The 20,247-nt window shown below is 46.8% G+C and overlaps 1 protein-coding gene across 4 annotated transcripts in view; it reads right to left on the bottom strand.

The window, feature by feature from the left end:
• The window catches only part of STPG1 (sperm tail PG-rich repeat containing 1), a 63,877-nt gene that overhangs the window by 19,823 nt on the left and 23,807 nt on the right, over nucleotides 1–20,247 (bottom strand). For all 4 annotated transcript variants that reach the window (XM_086328457.1, XM_086328439.1, XM_086328433.1 and 1 more), the window contains 3 exons: nucleotides 14,388–14,489; nucleotides 9,152–9,322; nucleotides 2,894–3,002 (listed from right to left, as the gene is read on the bottom strand). In XM_086328457.1, the coding sequence (XP_086184583.1) occupies nucleotides 2,894–3,002; nucleotides 9,152–9,322; nucleotides 14,388–14,390 (283 nt within the window). In that variant the 5' untranslated portion in view covers nucleotides 14,391–14,489. The remainder of the gene's footprint in view (nucleotides 1–2,893; nucleotides 3,003–9,151; nucleotides 9,323–14,387; nucleotides 14,490–20,247) is intronic.

A 20,247-nucleotide genomic window follows, 5' to 3' on the forward strand; every position in this document is an offset into this window, starting at 1 on the left:
AGTAAAGAGCCTCTCGGTGAGGGTGAAAGAGGAGAGTGAAAATGCTGGCTTGAAACTCAGCATTCGTAAAAGTAAGATCATGGCATCTGGTCCCATCACTTCATGGCAAACAGAAGGAGAAAAAGTGGAAGCAGTGACAGATTTTATTTCCTTGGGCTCCAAAATCACTGTGGATGGTGACTGCAGCCATTAACTTAAAAGACACTTGCTCATTGGAAGGAAAGCTATGACAAACCTTGACAGCATATTAAAAAGCAGAGACATCGCTTTGCCAACAAAGAGTCATCTAGTTAAACCTATTGTTTTCCCAGTAGTCATGTATGGATGTGAGAGTTGAACCATAAAGAAGACAGAGTGATGAATAACTGATGCTTTCCAATTCTGGTTTTGGAGAAGACTCTTGAGAGTCCCTTGGACAGCAGGGAGATAAAACCAGTCAATTCTAAAGGAAATCAACTCTGAATATTCATTGGAAGGACTGATGCTGCAGCTGAAGCTCCAGTACTTTGGTCATCTGATGCAAAGAGCTGACTCATTGGAAAAGACCCTGAAGCTGGGAAAGATTGAAGGCAAAGGGAGAAGGCGGCTGCAGAACATGAGATAGTTAGATAGCATCACTGACTCAATGGACATGAATTTGAGCAAACTCCGGAAGATAGTGTAGGACAGGGGAGGCTGTTGTGCTGTAGTCCATGGGGTTGCAGAGAGTCAGACATGACTTAGCGACTAAACAACAATGTCCACAAGAGAGGAGGACGGTGGGAAAGTGCCTGGCCTTGTGCTTGGAGCCTCCAGACTTTAGAAAATCCCGTCAGTCAATGTGTAAAGGTGGGCATTCTACTCAGAACTGAAGGCAGACCAGACAGGGCCCTCAGCCACTGGGGGGCCAGGCGCTCAGAGCAGCTGCAACACAGCAGGAATTTCAGTCACAGTTCCACATCTGGTTTCTTTCCACACCCGGAGAAGCTGAAACCATAGCGTTTTCCCAAGAGGTCTAACTAAGCAGATTGCTTCTCTCAGAGGAGCCGATTCCCCAGGCTCTGGCCCCTGGCAAGCTGGGGGACACCGGGGGAGTCTTTAAGGAACCAGGCCTCAGAGCTGGATAAGGGGCCTGGATTCAAACCCCGGTGTGGAACCCTGTGCTAGTCACCTGCTCTCTGTATGTCATTTTTGCATGTTAAGTAGGGATGCTATAATAATAATGCGTGCTAAGTCACTTCAGTCATGTCCGACTCTTTGTGACCCTATAGAAAAGATTTGTAGCCTGCCAGGCTCCTCTGTCCATGGGATTCTCCGGGCAAGAATACTGAAGTGGGTTGCCATTCCCTTCTCCAGGGGATCTTTCCAACCCAGGGATCGAACCCGCATCTCTTACGTATCCCGCATTGGCAGGCAGGTTCTTTTACCACTAGCGCCACCTGGAAAGACCAATATGGTAATAATAATAACCCACATTCTTTGAGCACACAGGTGCAATGATCCCTGGGGCTTTGGAAGCTTGTGGCACACAGTAGGAGCTTAACAGATGCTAGTGCCCACCTGTCCCCTACATGCGGTGTTTCAAGGGGCCCCTGAGGACCCTCCCAGAGGGAGGGGCTGCCCACATTCCTAGGCTCACTGGTGGGACCTCTGGCCCAAACCCAGAGGTTTGTTCTCCTGTCTGAACAAACAAGGTGGGGTTGTGCCCGTGGTGATGCAAGGCAGGGAGCTTTAGCTGGGGCTCAACCTCCTAATTAGGGCTGGTTTTGTTATTCAGCCTCAGACTGATCTTTTCAACTTTAATCTGGATTTGCTGAAATCTGACATGTGCTGCAATTTTATCCACACCCTGCTCCAAGAAGCGTCACTGCAGAGGCACTCCTTCCCGGCTCCTCCTCTGGGCTCTGGGGCTCGGAGCTCCCTCGGGGGTCTCTGGGACCCATTTGGGAAGGTCTAGTCTAACCAGTGTTCCTGGAGTGAGGACTGTTATGTCACCAGCTCTCCCTGGAAACTTTTCACTGAGGCTAGTGTGGGGCACAGGACAGGGGCAATGCCTGTCCCCACCCAGCAGGGAAAACATTTGCCGGCAAGCCCTGTGCGTTCCTGAATCCCAGAGTCAGAAATCGCCTTGGGAGGACGGGGGTAAGAGGCTCCTCTGGGCTGAGACCTGCCATTTCTTAGCTGTGTGGCACTGAGCCAGTTGCTTCGCCTCTCTGGGCCTCCTTTGCCTCATCTGAAACACAGGACTAAGAGTTCGGCTCTTGGAGGACAAATGTGTGAGGACCACGTGCAAAAAGCACAGCGTAGGCACTCTGTGAACAGAGCAATTTCCCAGTGATTTGATGTTAAATGATGAAGCTGCTGGCTGCCTTGGAAGGAAAGGAATATTGCAGCCCAGTGCTCAGGGGTCACCCTGCCTTCCCCCAGGGTCTGCAGTGGCAGCTGGGGTGTGAGCACGGGCACTCTTCAGGCTCAAGAAGACACCTCCCCAGCGGCTGCCCGAAGCAGGTGTGCTGGGTCTGAAAGGGAGGCAGACCCCAGGGGCTGGCCGTTCTTCCGCTGAGTAGGGAGCCGATCCCCTCCTCTTCCTATAACACCTACCTGCACCCCCACACCCCCCAAAGTGTTAGTCCCTCCGTCGTGTCCGACTCTCTGTGACCCCACGGATGGTAGCCCACCAGGCTCCTCTGTCCAGGAAATTTCTCCAGGTCAGAATACTGGAGCAAGTAGCCATTCCCTTCTCCAGGGGGTCTTCCCAACCCAGGGATCGAACCCAAGTCTCCTCCACTGCAGGCAGTTTCTTTACCATCTGAGCCACCAGGGAAAGAGACTCCCTGTGAAGGAACGGGTGCCCTGATGATCAGACCTGAAACAGGAAGCCTCAGGTCAAGGCCAGTGCAAAGCAGCTGCTTACCTGGGGCAGGTCCTGTTTTAGAAACAGTGAAAAGTCCTCTCTGGGTTTTGGACACGAACCCAGCTCGGGCACAGACGTTGTTCGCCTGCTTGCAGCAGGAGTCGGAGGCCTGGGGGAGAAAACAAGCACAGTGTACTCAATGCCTTCCCTTTGTGCCTCTCATCATGTCAGGACGACCGGCACTTTGGGGTTAAAAAAAAAATTTTTTTTTTAAACCCATTCTCAGAAAATGAGCGGATGTGAGTGGAAAGGGTCATACTGGCTGTGCCCTCACCTTCGCCCCAGCTGCAGGGGGCGACGACTTTCATCAGCAGGGTCTAGGGACCCAACACAACACCGAGGCCGGCGCCCTGGGCCAGCCTGCAGACCCGGCTTCTCTGATCACCTCCCTCACTCGGGGAGGGGCATCCTGCTCTAGCTGTTTAATTTCTCTGGATTTGAGTTTTTTTCTCATCTGTAAGATGGATCAGATCATTCTTGCTCGACTTGAGGCAGAGAGCTGTTGAGGTGGGGTTGGGGGGACGCCTAGTCAATATAAATCACCTGCTGGAAAGTGGGCTTTTTAAAAATGTGTAATGTTACATATAACGAGAATATGAAGAAAATCACTAAAATTTTTACTGAAAGACATAAAAGAAAACATAATAAATTAAAAGATAGATTGAGTTTCTAGATTACCCAAAGCTATAAAGATTTCCACCCAATTTATCTGTAAACTCAATGCAATTGAATTTAAAACCCACTAGGACATTTGTAAGTTGACAAAAGAATCATAAACCTACGTGTAAACATGTAGGAAAACTTAGAATACGTTTAGCGATATGGAATTGGTTAAGATAGCCACAGTAAATTCACCCAAAGCAACACTTTGCACTTTGAAACGTTTGCATAGCGAAAAAGTTATTGACGTGGGAAGATGGTCACAAAATAGTATATTGGAAAAAACTGCAATATGTTTAGTTTGAGACCAGTGGGTAAACTAAATACACAAATAGAAAAATAAAGTTTAAAAAATAAATAAATAAAAATAAAAAGTGTGTAAAGCTACCTAGGCAAATTATTTTCATTACTTTTTGTCTATGATTCTCATTCTTTTTCAACACTGAGTCCTACATATCCCCACCCTTATTCCTCACTGTTCAAACAGTCCTTCTATACGTGCAGGATATAGGACTTACAAAGAAATAGTGTAACTTAAGATTGTGATAAGATTTACAAAGCACTGTGTCGTCTTGACTTTTCTGGACTGACCAGAAGATAAAGATTTTGGTCGACTCAGGCAGTATACAGTTGAAAGTGTTCAGTGTGTTCAGAACTCTAAAAATAATTTTGGAAAAAAAAAAAAGAACCCTGAGATCATTCTTATGATGAGTCATAAATATGTTAAATGCCAGTTGGCAGTCAGTCTCCTGTATTCGTTAGATAAAAGATGCAATAAAAGTTGTACCTGCCATGGCTGGGACTATTTACTGAATGAGTGAAACTGTTTGCTGGGGCCAAGATGGCTTGATTTTCTGTGATACTCCTTTGTCAAAAAAAAAAAAAAAAAAAAGTTTCTGAAGAAATGCAGATGGCATTTTGATTTTGTGTTGACAAAGGTAGAGGAATTCAGTTTTTCCCAGGGTACCAAATGGCCAGACTGCCTGCAGAGAGGGCAAACAGAAAGATCAGACAGGCCAGGCTGATTACTGGACACAGGGAGAGGAGCCCGGATGCCGGAGAGGAAGTAACAACAGGTACCGGGGAAAGGCTTCGAGTAGAGAAGCAAAGCCAGAGAGAGGCCTTGACAGCCTCAAAGCACAGCGTGGCTAACAGGATTACTGCATTTCTGCCGCTCGCCCCTTGACTCAACCATTGTTCTCCAGGTCTGAAAAAAGCCTCCTGTAGACAAAACACTGCTTCAGCTTTATTCTTCGCCCAGACAGAAAAGCGACAGAAAAGGGGGACATTTTTGTATACCGACACTGACTGTATGTCATGTGTATTTCACCATTAGACTAAGAGTCAGCTCCACTGGCAGGTTAAAAAAGAACGAAACAGATTTATTGCATTGCCATAAGAGAAAAAAACTCAGATATTATTAAGCAGAAATGCATGCATACGAGGGACAGTATAATCCCAAAACTGAGGGAGGGAAGAGGAAGAGAGTATGAACAATACTGCCCCTGGTTTGGTTTTGTTTTGTAATGTATTTACTTCTTTAAATTGGAGGATAATTACTTTACAATATTGTGATGGTTTTTGCCATATATCAGTATGAATCAGCCACAGGCATACATGTGTTGCCCTGGTATTTGATGGCTATTTGAGGAGCAGAATGATAAGGGACTTCTACTCTCCGGTTTGTGGGTTTCTGTGATGCTTGGACGTATCTTATGATGAGTGCGTCTTACTTTCAGAGCCACATTAAAGCAATAATGAACAAAAAACCTGCAAACTAAAATCCATCTGTTGGCAGGAGGACAGAGTTCTGACTTGGGGAATGGTCATTCCTTGATTAACAAAGGAAGTCATGCCTTTAAGCCATAAGCATTTATTGCATGCTTCCTGCATACCAGGACTGGAGGGGAGCCTTCAGGGACAGTGGACTGGGGACATGAAGCATGAAGCAGTAACTAGAGCACCTTCAGCTCCCCCAGTAGGTCGCAGAGAGGGGGCGCTCACCTTCGCTGACCACTCAGTCTAAAATATATGCCTTCCTCCACACCGCGTACAAATTCTCTTTCTCAGGCGCCAACTCTTTGCCTTCCTCAAAGCTGGCCACAGTTTCAATCATTTTCCTTCCAGGTCTACTAGCTCTCGCCTCGAGCTCCCCAGTGGAGTCTACATTATATCATGGGCACAGAGAGGTCACACGACTTATGACAGGAAGCTCAGCGGGGCTGGAGCATGGAGACTCTGATGACTCCCCAGTTTTAAACCTCAGCGCCTAGCTGTTCTCACTGGTGTGCAAGTGGTCTCTTCAAGCTGGGTGACTGTGGGCAAGTCCCTCCCCTCTCTGAACCTCAACTTCCTCTTCTGCAAACTGAAAATAAGAGAATCCACTTCCAGGTCCTTGTGAGTATGAAATCAACGAATACACAACTCTGAGAACAGAACACGGGCCACGAAAAGTGCTTCGTCATCTCATCATCATTATTTTCAGGCTCTGATTACCCTGGGAGAAGAGTATCTGGAGCTATACTATCCCAAACAGAAGCTACCGGCCGTATATAGCTACTGTCCAGCCATGCTGGGCACACGGCTGATCCACATGCAGACGGGCTGCAAGTATAAAATACACGTGGAATTTTAAAGATTTAATATGAGGGAAAGAATGTAAAACATTTAATTAGTACTTTTTATATTGATTAGATATTGAAATATCTTGAACATACTGGGTTAAATAGAATATATTATTAAAACTAATTTCACCTGTTCCTTTTTACTTTTAAATGTAGCTACTAGGAAAACAGCAGAGATATCACTCTGCCAACAAAGGTCCATATAGCCAAAGTTATGGTTTTCCCAGTAGTCATGTACGGATGTGAGAACTGGACCATAAACAAGGCTGAGTGCTAAAGAATTGACGCTTTCCGATTGTGGTGCTGGAGAAGATTCTCGGGCGTCCCTTGGACTGCAAGGAGATCAGACCAACCAATCTTAAAAGAAATCAACCCTGAATATTCATTGGAAGGACTGACGCTGAAGCTGAAGCTCCAAACTTTGGTCACTTGATGCGAAGAGCCGACTCATTGGAAAAAAACCCAGATGCTGGGAAAGATTGAAGGCAAAGAGAGAATGAGGGCGGCAGAGGACAAGATGTTTAGATAGCATCACTGACTCAACGGACATGAATTTAAGCAAACTCTGGGAAATAATGGAGGACAGAGGAGCCCGGCGTGCTGCAGCCCACAGGGTTGCAACTCAGTGACCGAGCAACCCAAACAGCTAGGAAAACAAATTACTTCTGGGGCTCCTGTTGTATTTCTTTTGGATAGTGCTGGCCTAACAGGCACTTATATTGCTTTGAGCACATTATAATTGATTGGATCCACTGAAGAAGGTGGGCAGGATCTTTGTAGTTGGAAAAATAACTATTATTTATAAGTATCATAAAAGAAAAAGGAAATTTAAACTGAAGCATTCTAAGACCAAAATATTTGGAAATTCTAGCGTAATAATATTACTGCCTTATGTGCACTTCATGTCTTAGGTATTTCAGAGTGCTTTCATATTGAGCTCTCATCTGCTTCTTATAATAACCCTATTGGGCAAATATAATTAATTCCATTTTACAACTGAAACCTGAGAGGTATCTTGACTTCCCCAAAGACAGTTCTACTGATTTCCATGTATTGCAGAATCCTCATGCACCAGGGGCTGTGCTAAGTAAGCACTAGGCCTAGACTACCTTGTTTAATGTTTGCATTAGCATCAGGGAGTGGACATAAAACCCCACTTTGCGTGTGTTTGAACTAAGTTACTTCAATTGTATCTGACTCTTTTCAACCCTATGGGCTGTAGCCCACCAGGCTCCACTGTCCAAGGGATTCTCCAGGTAAGAATACTGGAGAGGGTTGCCATGCCCTCCTCCAGGGGATCTTCCAGATCCAGGGATCGAACCCATGTCTCTTACATCTCCTGCATTGGCAAGTGGGGTCTTTACCATTAATGCCACATGGGAGGGCATAGCCCCATTACCCCACTTCACAGATCAATAAACTGAGTCCTGAAAGGCTAATGGACTTTCCCAAAGCCACACACACATAGAAAATGGCAGAGTCAAGATTTGACCCCAAGCCCATCTCTCATCCATTAACCACACTGTTCTGCCTAAGCGACCACAAAGTGATGGGAACTGGAAAAGCACTGAAAGTGAAAATCGCTCATTCATGCCCGACTCTTTGTGACCCCATGGACTACACAGTCCATGGAATTCTCCAGGCCAGAATACTGGAGTGGGTAGCCTATCCCTTCTCCAGAGGATCTTCCCAACCCAGGGATCTAACCCGGGTCTCCTGCATTGCAGGCGGATTCTTTACCAGCTGAGCCAAAGGGCAGCCCAAGAATACTGGAGTGGGTAGCCTATCCCTTCTCCAGCAGATCTTCCCAACCTAGGGATGGAACTGGGGTCTCCTGCATTGCAGGTGGATTCTTTACCAACTGAGCTATCAGGGAAGCCCTGGAGAAGCACTACTGTTAAAGAAACCAGTTTTCTGATATGGAAAGATAGAAGTTTATTTTCCCTGTAACAATCTAAAAAGTAAGTGAATAATACAATCACTGTTATAGATGAGAAAACCATCCCAGAAAGTTATGTGATAGGTTGTTGTTTAGTTGCTAAGTTGTGTCTGACCCCATGGACTGCAGCATGCCAGGCTTCCCTGTCCTTCACTATCTCTTGGAGTTTGCTCAGATTCATGTCCACTGAGTCAGTGATGCTATCTGCTAAGTCGCTTCAGTCGTGTCCGACTCTGTGCGACCCCATAGACGGCAGCCCACCAGGCTCCCCCGTCCCTGGGATTCTCCAGGCAAGAACACTGGAGTGGGTTGCCATTTCCTTCTCCAGTGATGCTATCTAACCATCTCATATTCTGTAGTCCCCTTCTCCTTTTGTCTTCAATCTTTCCCAGCATCAGTCTTTTCTAATGAGTCGGCTCTTTGTATCAGGTGGCCAAAGTATTAGAGCTTCAGCTTCAGCAACAGTCCTTCCAATGAATATTTAGGGTTGATTTCCTTTAGAATTGACTGGTTCGACCTCCTTGCTATCCAAGGGACTCTCAAGAGTCTTTTCCAACACCACAATTGGAAAGCATCAATTCTTTGGCACTCAGCCTTCCTTATGGTCCAACTCTCACATCCGTACACAACTACTGGAAAAATCACAGCTTTGACTCTATGGACCTTTGTCGACAAAGTGAAGTCTCTGCTTTTTAATACACTGTCTAGGTTTATCATATTAGCTTACCTTCCAAGGAGCAAGCATCTTTTAATTTCATGTCTGTGATAGAAGCGACTACAGTAAGAGTTTTCCGGGCCAGAGGTTTTTCCACAGCTCCATACTGACCTCCGTGTTGCCCACAGCTTTCTCTGGGTTCAGAAAATTCCCTATGAGAGCCTTGCACAGCCTCATGTAGCCACTGCATAGTCAACAAATGCTAACTAATTTACCAATTGGGTTAAAGGCTATTTTGCAAAGCTCCCCACATCCCTTCTTTTATTTTTAGTAAACCATTCACTCAATATATATCTAAGAAGCATAAGAAGTGTTCTTACATTGTACTGGTTTGGTGCAGGGGTTTCAAATTTGAGCACTTTCTCATAGCTTGGCAACTGGAACATGCTGGAACAGGAATTGCTGAAGTCTTTCTTTGAAACAAGACGAGATGGGATAGTGTATGCATTAGCTGCCGGGAATTTAGAAACGATGGTGTCCAGTCGGGCACACTGCAAGGAGAAAGTCAAAGGAATCCACATTATCATGTATCTTATGACTTCCAAGGCCAGGTATCAGGAAGATGGTGCTCAGCACCAGGTCTAAAAATATTTCATATAAGGTGAAACCCTGGCAGGTAATGCAGATAAAATGACCTCGGGCTTTGAGGATTTGTCTTGGGAAATGCAAGTTCAGACATGTGTTAACTTCTGTAAACTAACTCGAATTATTCATCTTATGTTTGGGACTTGGCAAAAGTAATTTTGCCATAAAAGCATTTCCACCCAATCCCGTTTCAGGCCACTTACACTTGACTCATCAGCTGGTGGGTGATTTATATGATGGGAAGCTTTCTGCTTTCTTCTTCCAACCTTGGTTTTTCCTTTGAGTGAAACTCTCACTTCTTGTTTCTAAGGTTAAATAATCTGAATTTCCTAAATAAGAAGCTTGCTTCTCGCACCTTAAAGGTCCCAGGGCTTGCCTCCTCCCTATGCCTCCCATCCCCCACCAATCCACTGATTTCATAAAACCTTACAATTTTTTTTTTCCTGCTCTTTCAACAGAAACCAATCCTACTCCTTCCAGGAAGCCATGATTAACTATTTTCAGTTAAAAAAACAAACAGAATCAATGTTTGCCAAATGAAAAGGGACAAAAGCCATAAAAACTAGAAGATAACATCACCTTACCCTGGGATAGTATGGTAAGTATTGAAGTCTGATTTAAAAAAACACAACTTTTTTTTTTCATTATTTTATGGTTAAAAGCTTGAGAAAATTGCCCTTGGTTTCCTTCACTTGACGGGTCAATAACCACACAAGCACAGAAAGTGGAGGAGGCCGTGGGAAGGCCTGAGCAGCCCACCAGACTCCTCTCTGTACATCCGGCCATGCTTCTCACCATCTGGGTCATTGGCCACCACCTGCCACCAGAAGCAGGGGCGCTCTGTCCAGAGTCTAGCCTGGGCTCGAGTCCCAGCTCTGCCTCCTCCTAATTGCAAGGATCCATCTATGTTCCCAGAAGTAAGGTCACCCCAGCCTTGGACTCACTTTACCTGTGCATTTGGGGCAATAGTTAACTGAGTACCTTGCAGGGGATGTTCCATCGAATCCATATGACAAGCCTGGATCAAGGAAATTATGATTATCCCTGCTTTACAGATGAGGACCCCAAACTTCCTCAGCTAGCGAAGTGGTGGAACCAACATTCTCACCTCCATGAGACGATATGGATCAGACACCCATTCCGAGGAAGAATGGGCTGAGAGGAGTCACAGCCGCGTGTTCTCAGCTACAAGATGCTGGGCTGCTGCTACTGCTAAGTCGCTTCAGTCGTGTCCGACTCTGTGCGACCCCATAGATGGCAGCCCACCAGGCTCCCCCATCCCTGGGATTCTCCAGGCAAGAACACTGGAGTGGGTTGCCATTTCCTTCTCCAGTGCATGAAAGTGAAAAGTGAAAGTGAAGTTGCTTAGTCGTGTCCGACTCTTCATGACCCCATGGATTGCAGCCTACCAGGCTCCTCCATCCATGGGAGTTTCCAGGCAAGAGTAATGGAGCGGGGTGCCATTGCCTTCTCTGCAGCTACAAAATGAGTAGCTGATAAATGCCTGTGGGAAGTTTTAGTTCAAGAAGGATCACTATCTGAAACCGCCTGTGCTCATCGGTACAGACACACCTGTGCTCTCCTTCTAACTTCCAGGGAAGACGGGTGGCAAGGTCAGACCGTCCTCAGTGCTGCTGCGTGTAGTGTGTCTCTCCTGAGTCACCCAGAAGGCTGGGCAAAGCGTTTTGCTAAAGCGCTGTTTCCCTGAAGTTAAAGCAAAACGTTATAGTCAAAGTTTGAATGGAAGAGCCTGCCACTGTTGCCCCCATCTGGTTGTTGCTGTTTACACTCCTTTATTGAGCCTACATCTTCATGAGCTTTTTGGCAGCTTATATACTGAACACTTCGGTTTCATGGTCAAGAGAGGATCAGAGGCCATGGATATGGACAACAGATTTGTCTGTTTTCTTTTTTCTTTTTCCATGACTGTATCTATTGCCTCATCTTGATTTACAAGCAAAATCTAGCAGACCTACAAAAATAACTGTTTTTGTTTTGTGGTTTATCTAGGAATAATACAGAAAATATTGATGCTGTTTTTGGTGAAGAAAATCAATTTTGTATAGTTTATTTCAACTTAAATAAAATGTGAGTTTTGTTTACAGTTCAGGTACATTTTTTTGGTGGGGACAAAACAGATTCTTGGGGTAAATTATCTTTTCAAAAATATTTATCACCTTCACAATTGAAGATAAATTTGGTTATTTTTTTTTTGGTAGGTGGTTTACTACTAGGGAAATTTAAAAATCCATTTTAATTGTGAAATTATTAAATGTAAGATTTATCTAACTTTTAAAATATTATATGTTGTAGGACCCCTGAAAAAAAAAAATAAAGCACTATTTTCCAAAGTGTGTTCCTTGGCCTTCTAGTTCTATGAGATAAGGTTGTGTTGGTGGCCTCTAACTGTGTTGAAACAGACATTCCCAAACTTCTTCCATCATAGGGTCTTTTTGGCTTAGAATACCTACTAACATTCTCTTTAGGAAAAACTGCTCCAAAAAATTCCCATCTGAGGCAAAGTTTCATCAAGCATCACAACAGAATTAGCCTGAGTCTAGCTGAAATGACACTCACTCATCAGCCTACGCCTTGGCTTTCTTTTAATTGCCAGGCCTCCGGTCTCCAACCTGGCCACATGCTGGCATTCGTGAACCTCTCTCCAGCACATAATAGCTCTTCCAGAGACACTGAAGCCACCGCACATATACAGAAAAGCCATGGAAATACACCCCACCACACACACACACACACACACACACACACACACACCTGCCTCATTTGACTTCCTACCCAGTCCTGTGAATAATTCTGGAACAAAGCTGTAGAGTATAGTCATGAAGCTCTTCAGATTATCTGAATTTAGAGAGATGAAAGGTCCTCTCAAAAGGCTGGGTGCAGTTGCTCCAGTAGTCATCCAGAAGTTTCTAAAATGTATTGACCCACAGCATTTTTGGGTCAGCGCCACCGGGAGTCACGCTTCTGATGGCCACACCAGCATCAGTAAGGCAGATCGTTCTCTGATGTGGTGGTGGTTTTTAGTCACTAAGTCGTGTCTGACCTTTTGTGACCGCATGGACTGGAGCCTGCCGGACTCCTCCGTCCATGGGATTTCCCAGGCAAGAATACTGGAGTGGGTCGCCATTTTCTCCTTCAGGGGATCTTCCCGATCCAGCGATCAAACCTGTATCACTTGCACTGCAGGTGGATTCTTTACCGTTGAGCCACCAGGGAAGCCCTCTCTGATGGGGACTGCTTTTAATCCCTGTAGGGTCTAGGATCTGGGAACAAGAGCCTCTAAATGTGAAAGGCAGCAAAAGGAGGGGTGGAGGAATGAAATTGGCGGCCAGTTCTGGAAGGAACTAGGCGAAATGTGGGAAGCTCCTGATAGATCTCCACTTAAGGCCCCTGCCCGAGGATACAGGAACTCATGTGTTTAGAAACATAAATATAAACCCGTATATCCATCACAGCAGGAAGAAGAAGCCTGAACAACTCAGCGTCTTTGGGGTTTGGTCTGAATTTTGTAAAGACCTGATTAGATCCTGTCACACACAGATCTGCCCTTGGGCTCCTTCTCCTCCAGATGGCCCAGCCTGGTCATTTGGAAAGTTACTGCACGTACAGCCTAGCAGGGAATTGATGGTGTGCTCTGATTCAGCACCTGCTCTGGCACCAGGGAGGAGCGGGCAGTGCCACTATTCGGCAAAGCTCTCAGAGAAAAAACCTAGGTGTTGCAGGAAGTATTGTTTGTGACTCAGGTGGCAACAATCATAACACTGAACATGTTTATAAGGCTCCGCAGTTTCAAAGACTATTTCACTCATTGCAACGTCAATTTGCCCGGGGCCTCTGGGGAGTCTTCACTCTGTGAGGCAACTGGGACACAGAGGGTGACGTGCTTGAGGTCACATCGAGGTTGAACCCACAGCCGAGTCAGGATCAGGTCTTAAGTCTTGTCTCTAGTGCCAGGCCGTTGTGAGATGGCACTACTTTGGCCCATTGCTTTGTAGTGTCTTTACTCACAGGGCTGGAGGTAGATGGGGGCTGTCGTGAACTGGCTCGGGGCTTGCGCAGCCTGAACATCTTAGCTAGTGAGGAGTTAACTCCCAAGTCAGTTTGCTCCTTGAGTATTCAGCTCAGTCAGGCTCGAATTCCAATGAGTGGCTGCATTCAGTGTGACTTAAATGGCCTCTTTGTGTGTGTGTGTGTGTGTGTGTGTGTGTGAGTTTTAAATCAATTCCAGTGTCAGGTATCATAATACATTTTTGCAAGAAATTATTCTAACTTTTAAAGGGACAGATGGCATAGGCATCTTATTGATGCTGGAGTTTGGATTTGCTTTCTTTTTCACTTTCCTACCTCAGCGAGTCTTACCCTACTTTGACTGCCCTTGTATCTATTTTATCTTGCCAACAGATAGATGTTCAAATAAAGACTATCCTTGCCCAGGTCTGGTCAGAGACACTGGCACTTCATTTAGCTACTTGAGGTTTGGAACCATCCTCAAAGATAAAGACCCACATCTTACAAAGAAGAGAAATGGAGAGGAGAGGAATATTGCCAAATTCCCGGCCTGCTGTCTGCTTTCTTTCAGGTCCCGTCAGATTTCTCAGTAACGTGAATAACCCAGTTAGACTAAGAGGTGTAAAAAGTCCTGCTGGGGCAAGATGCATCATAAGAATTTTGTCTTGGTTTGGGAGTCCACTCCATGCTGACAAAATTGGTGATCAGGTTCTGAATATGCTTCTAGCTTCTCTTCCCACTCAGGGAGTGGGTAGCAGTGGGGGAAAAAAATTACTTAAAGATCTAGGCTCCAGTTTACCTGCATGAAACCTGGGCAGACCATTACTCTCCTAATTAGAACCACAGGTCTTTGGAGAGAAGGGCCCGGATGTCCAATATATGATTAAGCCATGAAGGAAGCAAAGTACTGAGCGATTAGTGCCCTTATTCAGAGAAGGTTCTCACCATAGAAGGGAAAGTGCATGTCCCTTTCTTGGACAACGACACGCTGTCGAACACAGGGGACTGATGAATGACGTTGTAGAACCCCGGGCCTGGGATATCATCCTGAAAGGGAAGAGAGCATGGTGTCATCGCAAGACTTTCCATCCACGGTGCTTTTCTGCGAGTTTTACATCCATTTAACCCTAAGCTTCATTGGAATCCTCTGGGACAGGCGGAGATGTTGCCTCCCGGATGACAGCCCAGCTCCACCAATTCCTGACCTGCCCAGTCACCATCTCAGTTCACAAGTGCCGGGGCTGGGACTCCAGCTCAGGTCTGGGGCCACCCCCCACCCCCACCAACCACAGCCCTTGTTCTTTCCACTACTCTGTACTGCATTCTAGGACAATGCTATGGTTTCTGCGTGCCAACAGACGCACGAGCAGAAAAACGGATCCCGAGTGCATCAGCGGCTGTGCAGGTGAGCGTGGGTTGATGGGTCCGCCAAATCCAGGGCGAGGGAAGGGTGACCGATTTCACGTTCACCACACCCCACCTGACTCAGCTTCCTCCCCAGCCTTTCAAAGGAGAAACCAGGGAGTGTTTCTGTTTATAAAGCAAAGTGAAACAAAAACCACCTTCATCCCAAACAAGACCATCTCTAACTCTCAGACAAAAAGAGGTGGGCTCATGGGGCTCAAGTGCTCAGTGATGTGGGTGTGTTACACCGAAACAAAAGCTTGATTTCTAAGCTCATTTCTGCTGCTGCAGTTAATTGGGTTTGCATCTCATTTTCCGTGCTGGTTACCAGGGGGAGGTAAATGTTGACAGAAGTTGGCCAAGCAAGCGACGTGAAATGACAAGGATGCTCCTCTGTCTCGAGGGTTTACTGGGTGCCTCCTTGGTGCCAAGAGCTTTTCAAAGGTTGTCCCATTTAATCCTCCAATGAGAAAGGGATGCCCCCATTTTATAGATGGAGACACTGAGGCCCACGGAGATGAACTTGCCCCAGGGTCCCACTGCTGTCAGTGGCGGCGCCTGAGTTCAGTGTTACGTGACGGTGTACAGCCTTTTGCAGTAGAAATATTATCGGGTCCATTATAACGAAAGTGAGGCCCAGAGATGTTGGGGCCACAGCTAATAGATGGGGAAGCATAAATTTAAACCTGAGCAGTCTGATTCTCCTCGCTACTTCCAAGGTCTGCCACCCGGGCTCCTCTTGTCCCCAGCCATCCCTACTGCCTTTCACAGAGCAGAAAGAGAGCTCAAGTCCCCATGGGGCCCTCCCCGGACTCTCCAGTCTGGATCCAGCCGTGTGTGATGATGGGTTAATATAAGGATGTGGTCATCGGGGCTGTCAACAGATTCTTCTGGGACTTCGCTGGTAGTCCAGTGGTTAAGAATCCACATTCCAGTGCAGAGCTTGTGGGTTCAATCCCTGGTTGGGGAACTAAGATTCCACGTGCCTTGGAGCAACTAGGTCCTCCCACCACAACTACTGAGCCAGTGCTGCGCTGCAGAAGCCTGTGCACCACAGTGAGAGAAGCCCGCGTGCTGCAACAAGCATGCAGAGTGTTCAAAAAAGAAGAACAACAAAAACCAAAACCACACACACAGAGCAGGTTCTCCTGTGCTGTTTTAAATGCAGTGAAGCCTTTGAGTCTTGCTCTGTTGAGGTGGGGGCATGGAGGCTGACTCCTACCTTGCAGGTGAAGGTGATCCCTAGTGGACAGAGTAGGGGCTGACTGCCGGGGTCGGGGGTGAGGCAGGCTGCGGGGAGATGTAGCCCAACCAGAACCCTGGCCTGTGGGTACGATGTGAGGGGCTACAGGAAGAGGAACAAGAAAGAGGCTTTTTTCTAGGGGGCTGTTTGCAGGACGGACGTGTTTATTGATGGTCACTGCGTGCCGGGCACTATTCTAGACTCACACATTTAATCCCCACGTTAAAGATGAGAAGACAGAACCCAAAGGGATGAGGTTCAAGGTCATGAAGCTAGTAATGGTCAGAGCCCGAATCTGAATCCAGGAGAGTCTGCTCTTGACCATTAAGACAAACTAACTCTCAGACGAGTGTGGGATAACATGTGCATGACAGAAGGAAAAACAGTCCCACTGAGTTTGGAGTCAGGAATTCTAGCATCGGTGCGGCTACTAGCTAAGTGATCTTGAACTCTCTAGACTTCAGTTTCCTCACATGTAAATTGAAGATGCTGCACTAAATGCCTTTGGGTACCTTGTAGCTTCCGGAGTCCCTCCAGGGAGGGAAAGCTGAAGCAGGAAATGTGATTTTTCTAGGTTTAAAGAAGAAAGAGTCTTGTACCTCTCCAGACCCCAGTCTCCTGCCACACTCCCAACACCAGCATCAGCCCACAAGAATTTTCTGCCCACCTCTGTGAGTCTGAGGGGTTAGGATTGCCAGCCAAAGAGCAAGCCTGCAAGGCTGCTCCATCCCACCCTGCCTGGTCAAATGTCTATTTCAGATAAACAATAAAACACTGTTTTAGTATAACTAGGGCCCAATCAATATTTGGGATACACTTATACAAAACAGTTTGTTATTTATCTGAAATTCTAAATTTGTTAGGAATCCTGTATTTTTACTTGCTAAATCTGACAACCCTACTGGGCCTTAATCATGTTTTAATTGCACCACATTGCAAAACTGGTTTGCGTCTAGGACAAACAGGATGAGAACTGTCGTCTCTTACCCTGCAGGGAGAGCGTGCTGTCTGTCTGCACTTAGTGAATATCCTAGAAGGGGCCTCCAGGCAGCAGGTTGGCTGGTGGCGGCTCATGAGGGTGACTTAAATATTCAGAAACGTTGCTAGTGGTAGCTTGAAACTGACCAGGGTGGGGGTGTTTACACCACAGACATTGGCAAATGCTATACATCAGGACTTTTCTTTGTGGAGGGGAGAGGTGGTTTACCAACACACCACCACCAGCGCTCTACACCGAGTAGGTTTCCAAGCTGCCCAGAGGGAAAGGTCCAGCTGCAAAGAATTTAAGTGTTCTCCAACAAATGTTAGAGGTGGCAGACCGCTCCCCGGGAGGGAAATGCCAGTCCAGTCTTTCACTTCTGGGATAACAGTTTATACGACTAACATCACAGGATGTGGATGAGTTCTGACCTCTCAGCATCTCCCAAGGAGCAAGAACCCAAGTCAAAGCTGGTGTAAACTCAGCCAGCCCTTGGCTTCTTGGCCAAGATGAAAACCAAGAAGGTGAAAATCCAATAAACCAATCCAATAAAATGGGTATATGGAGGGAGAAGGGAAGAGAACTATTCATTTGAGCTCTACTGACTGCTTTTTGAGTGTTTGTTACAAGAGAAGATCTGGGCAAGGGCTACACCTGTTTTCCCCTGGGTCTGCATCACAGTGTGAGGATTGAATGAGTTGATGGACATCCCATCAGCTTCATCATTACTAGTCCACAACAGCCTCAGTGAAACTAAGGCCTTCCCTCTGGGGTTCAAAGACCTTCAGAGTAAGGAGGAGTGAGAAATGGCTGGCCAATGTCCTCCCATTCCCCACCCAAGACACACGGGCCACATTGGGTGGAAATGTACTTTAAGCACCCTTTTGAAGGAGGGGCTTTCCAGGTGACAAAGTGGTAAAGAATCCGCCTGCCAATGCAGGAGACAGAAGAGGGTTCAATCCCTGGGTCAGGAAGAGCCCCTGGAGCAGGAAATGGCAAAGCACTCCAATATTCTTGCCTGGAAAATTCCAGGGACAGAGGAGCCTGGTGGTCTACAGTCCATGGGGTTGCAAAGAGTCAGACACGACTGAGGGGCTGAGCATGCACACACACACAAAGTCCCTTGGGCAGCCTTAGCACTTGCCAAGGGCCGGACACAGATCAACGTTCATTTGACTTTGGGACAGATTTAAGGAGGTGACGAGGAGAAGGGGAAGAGAGAGAGCTGGGCATTGACCTCCTCACCGTGGAGGGTATGGGGGGTATGGGAGAGGCTAGTGACCACAAGCTGGAGCCAGTTACATTTGCACACAACCTGGGTTCTTTAGTCTTGATTTCATAGGCTTTGTCCAACCAAGACTTTCAGGTTTGCCAAGCCATTTCCAGATTGGAAAGTGTGGTCTCTGCTGGATCATTGGCCGAAGCTCCCACCAGAGCTGCCTTTTGAGCCTTCAGGGATGTCTACCCTGTTTTGGTCAGCTTAGGGGTGGCTAGCTTGTGTTCTCAGGAGCACACTAGATGAGCAGAAACTAGGCTTCTGCTGAAGGGCTGGAGGTATACAACAGGAGGACGACACACTGCAGGGGGAAACAGAGCCCTGGCCGGTGGTAACCCACTGGCAAAACTGCACAGAAATGTGGGGCTCCAGAGGGAGCAAGCTCCTTTTACAAATGCCTCTGGTCTCAGGGTCTCGGGACAAAGCATCCGTCTACCTATTGACTTCATCGAAGGCTAGAAAGCCTTTTTACAGGCTCATGTGGCCACAGGGGCAAGGCGAGCACAGGCCAGCAGACAGGAGAGCCAGCATCTGCCCCCAGGGCACGTTCCCTCACTGGGTCTCAGCCTCCTCATCTGTGAACCTGCGAAGAGGCAAGTGTGGGTGTCAAGATCTAGGGTTTGCATCTAGGGTTAGGCCTCTATGAGGAGTCCAGGGAAAGGAGGCCTGAGTTGGCAGTGGCTTCAAGCAGCAATTCCCCACCCAGAGAAAGCCATAATTTGAGAAGATACATGCAGCCCAATGTTCACTGTAGCACTCCTTACAATAGCCAGGACACGGAAGCCACCCAAGTGTCACTGACAGAGGAAGGGATAAAGAAGGTGTGGGGTACCTATATACAATGGAATACTACTCAGTCATATAAAGGAACAAATTGGGTCATTTGCGGAGACATGCATGGACCTAGAGACTGTCATACAAACTCAAGTAAGGCAGCAACAGAAAAACAAGTATTATGGATTAACATATATATGTGGAATCTGAAAAAATTAGTATACAGCATCTTATTTACAAAGCAGAAATAGAGACACAGACACAGAAAACAAAAGAATGGATTCCAAGGGGAAAGCACAGGGGATGAACGAATTGGGAGACTGGGATTGACATATATACACTACTGATACTGTGTCCAGAATAGATAACTGATGAAAACCCGCTGCACAGCACAGGGAACTCTGCTCAGTGCGCTGCGGTGACCTCAATGCGAAGGAAATAGAAGAAAGGGAGGATATATGTATACACATAGCTGATTCACTTTGCTGTACAGCAGAAACACAACACTGTAAAGCAACTATACTCCAATAAAAATTAATGTAAAAAAATCATTAAAAAAAGAAAAGCAGCAGCAACTCTTTTTTACCTGCTCCACCAAAGGGCATCAGCACGGGATGCTGTCACAGATGGGGCCCCCTCTGCTGTGCCCAGAGATTCAGGGGTCACTGAAGCCCTTCTGGTTCAAATTGTCTACAGTTCTGAGATGTGCCCCTTATAAGACACCCTTCTTCTTTTCTGCTTTCTTCCCCTTCCTTCCCACCACCTCCCAACTCCATACACGAATGTCTGCCATCAAAGTTCTTTGCCCATCACTGGCCTGGCTGGGTTGGAAACACAGACAAGAGAAGCCAAACCTGCGTTTTCAAAGCATCAGATTACATGGGCCTCAGCTCTGAGCACCCCTGGCCCTCTCTTGCAGAGCCCTCCTCTCTGTTAGGGCTTCTCGGGTAGTACAGTGCTAAAAGAGCCTGCCTGCCAACGCAGGAGACCCAAGACACATAGTTTTGATCCCTGGGTCAGGAAAATCCCCTGGAGAAGGAAATGGCAACCCACATCAGTATTCTTGCCTGGTGAGTTCCATGGACAGAGGAGCCTGGTGGGCTACAGTCCGTGGGGTGGCGAAGAGTCG

The sequence above is a fragment of the Bos grunniens genome, chromosome 2, assembly GCF_055505025.1.
Source record: "Bos grunniens cultivar Pamir isolate PY7600 chromosome 2, Bosgru_T2T1.0, whole genome shotgun sequence".
NCBI classification, from domain to species: domain Eukaryota; kingdom Metazoa; phylum Chordata; class Mammalia; order Artiodactyla; family Bovidae; genus Bos; species Bos grunniens.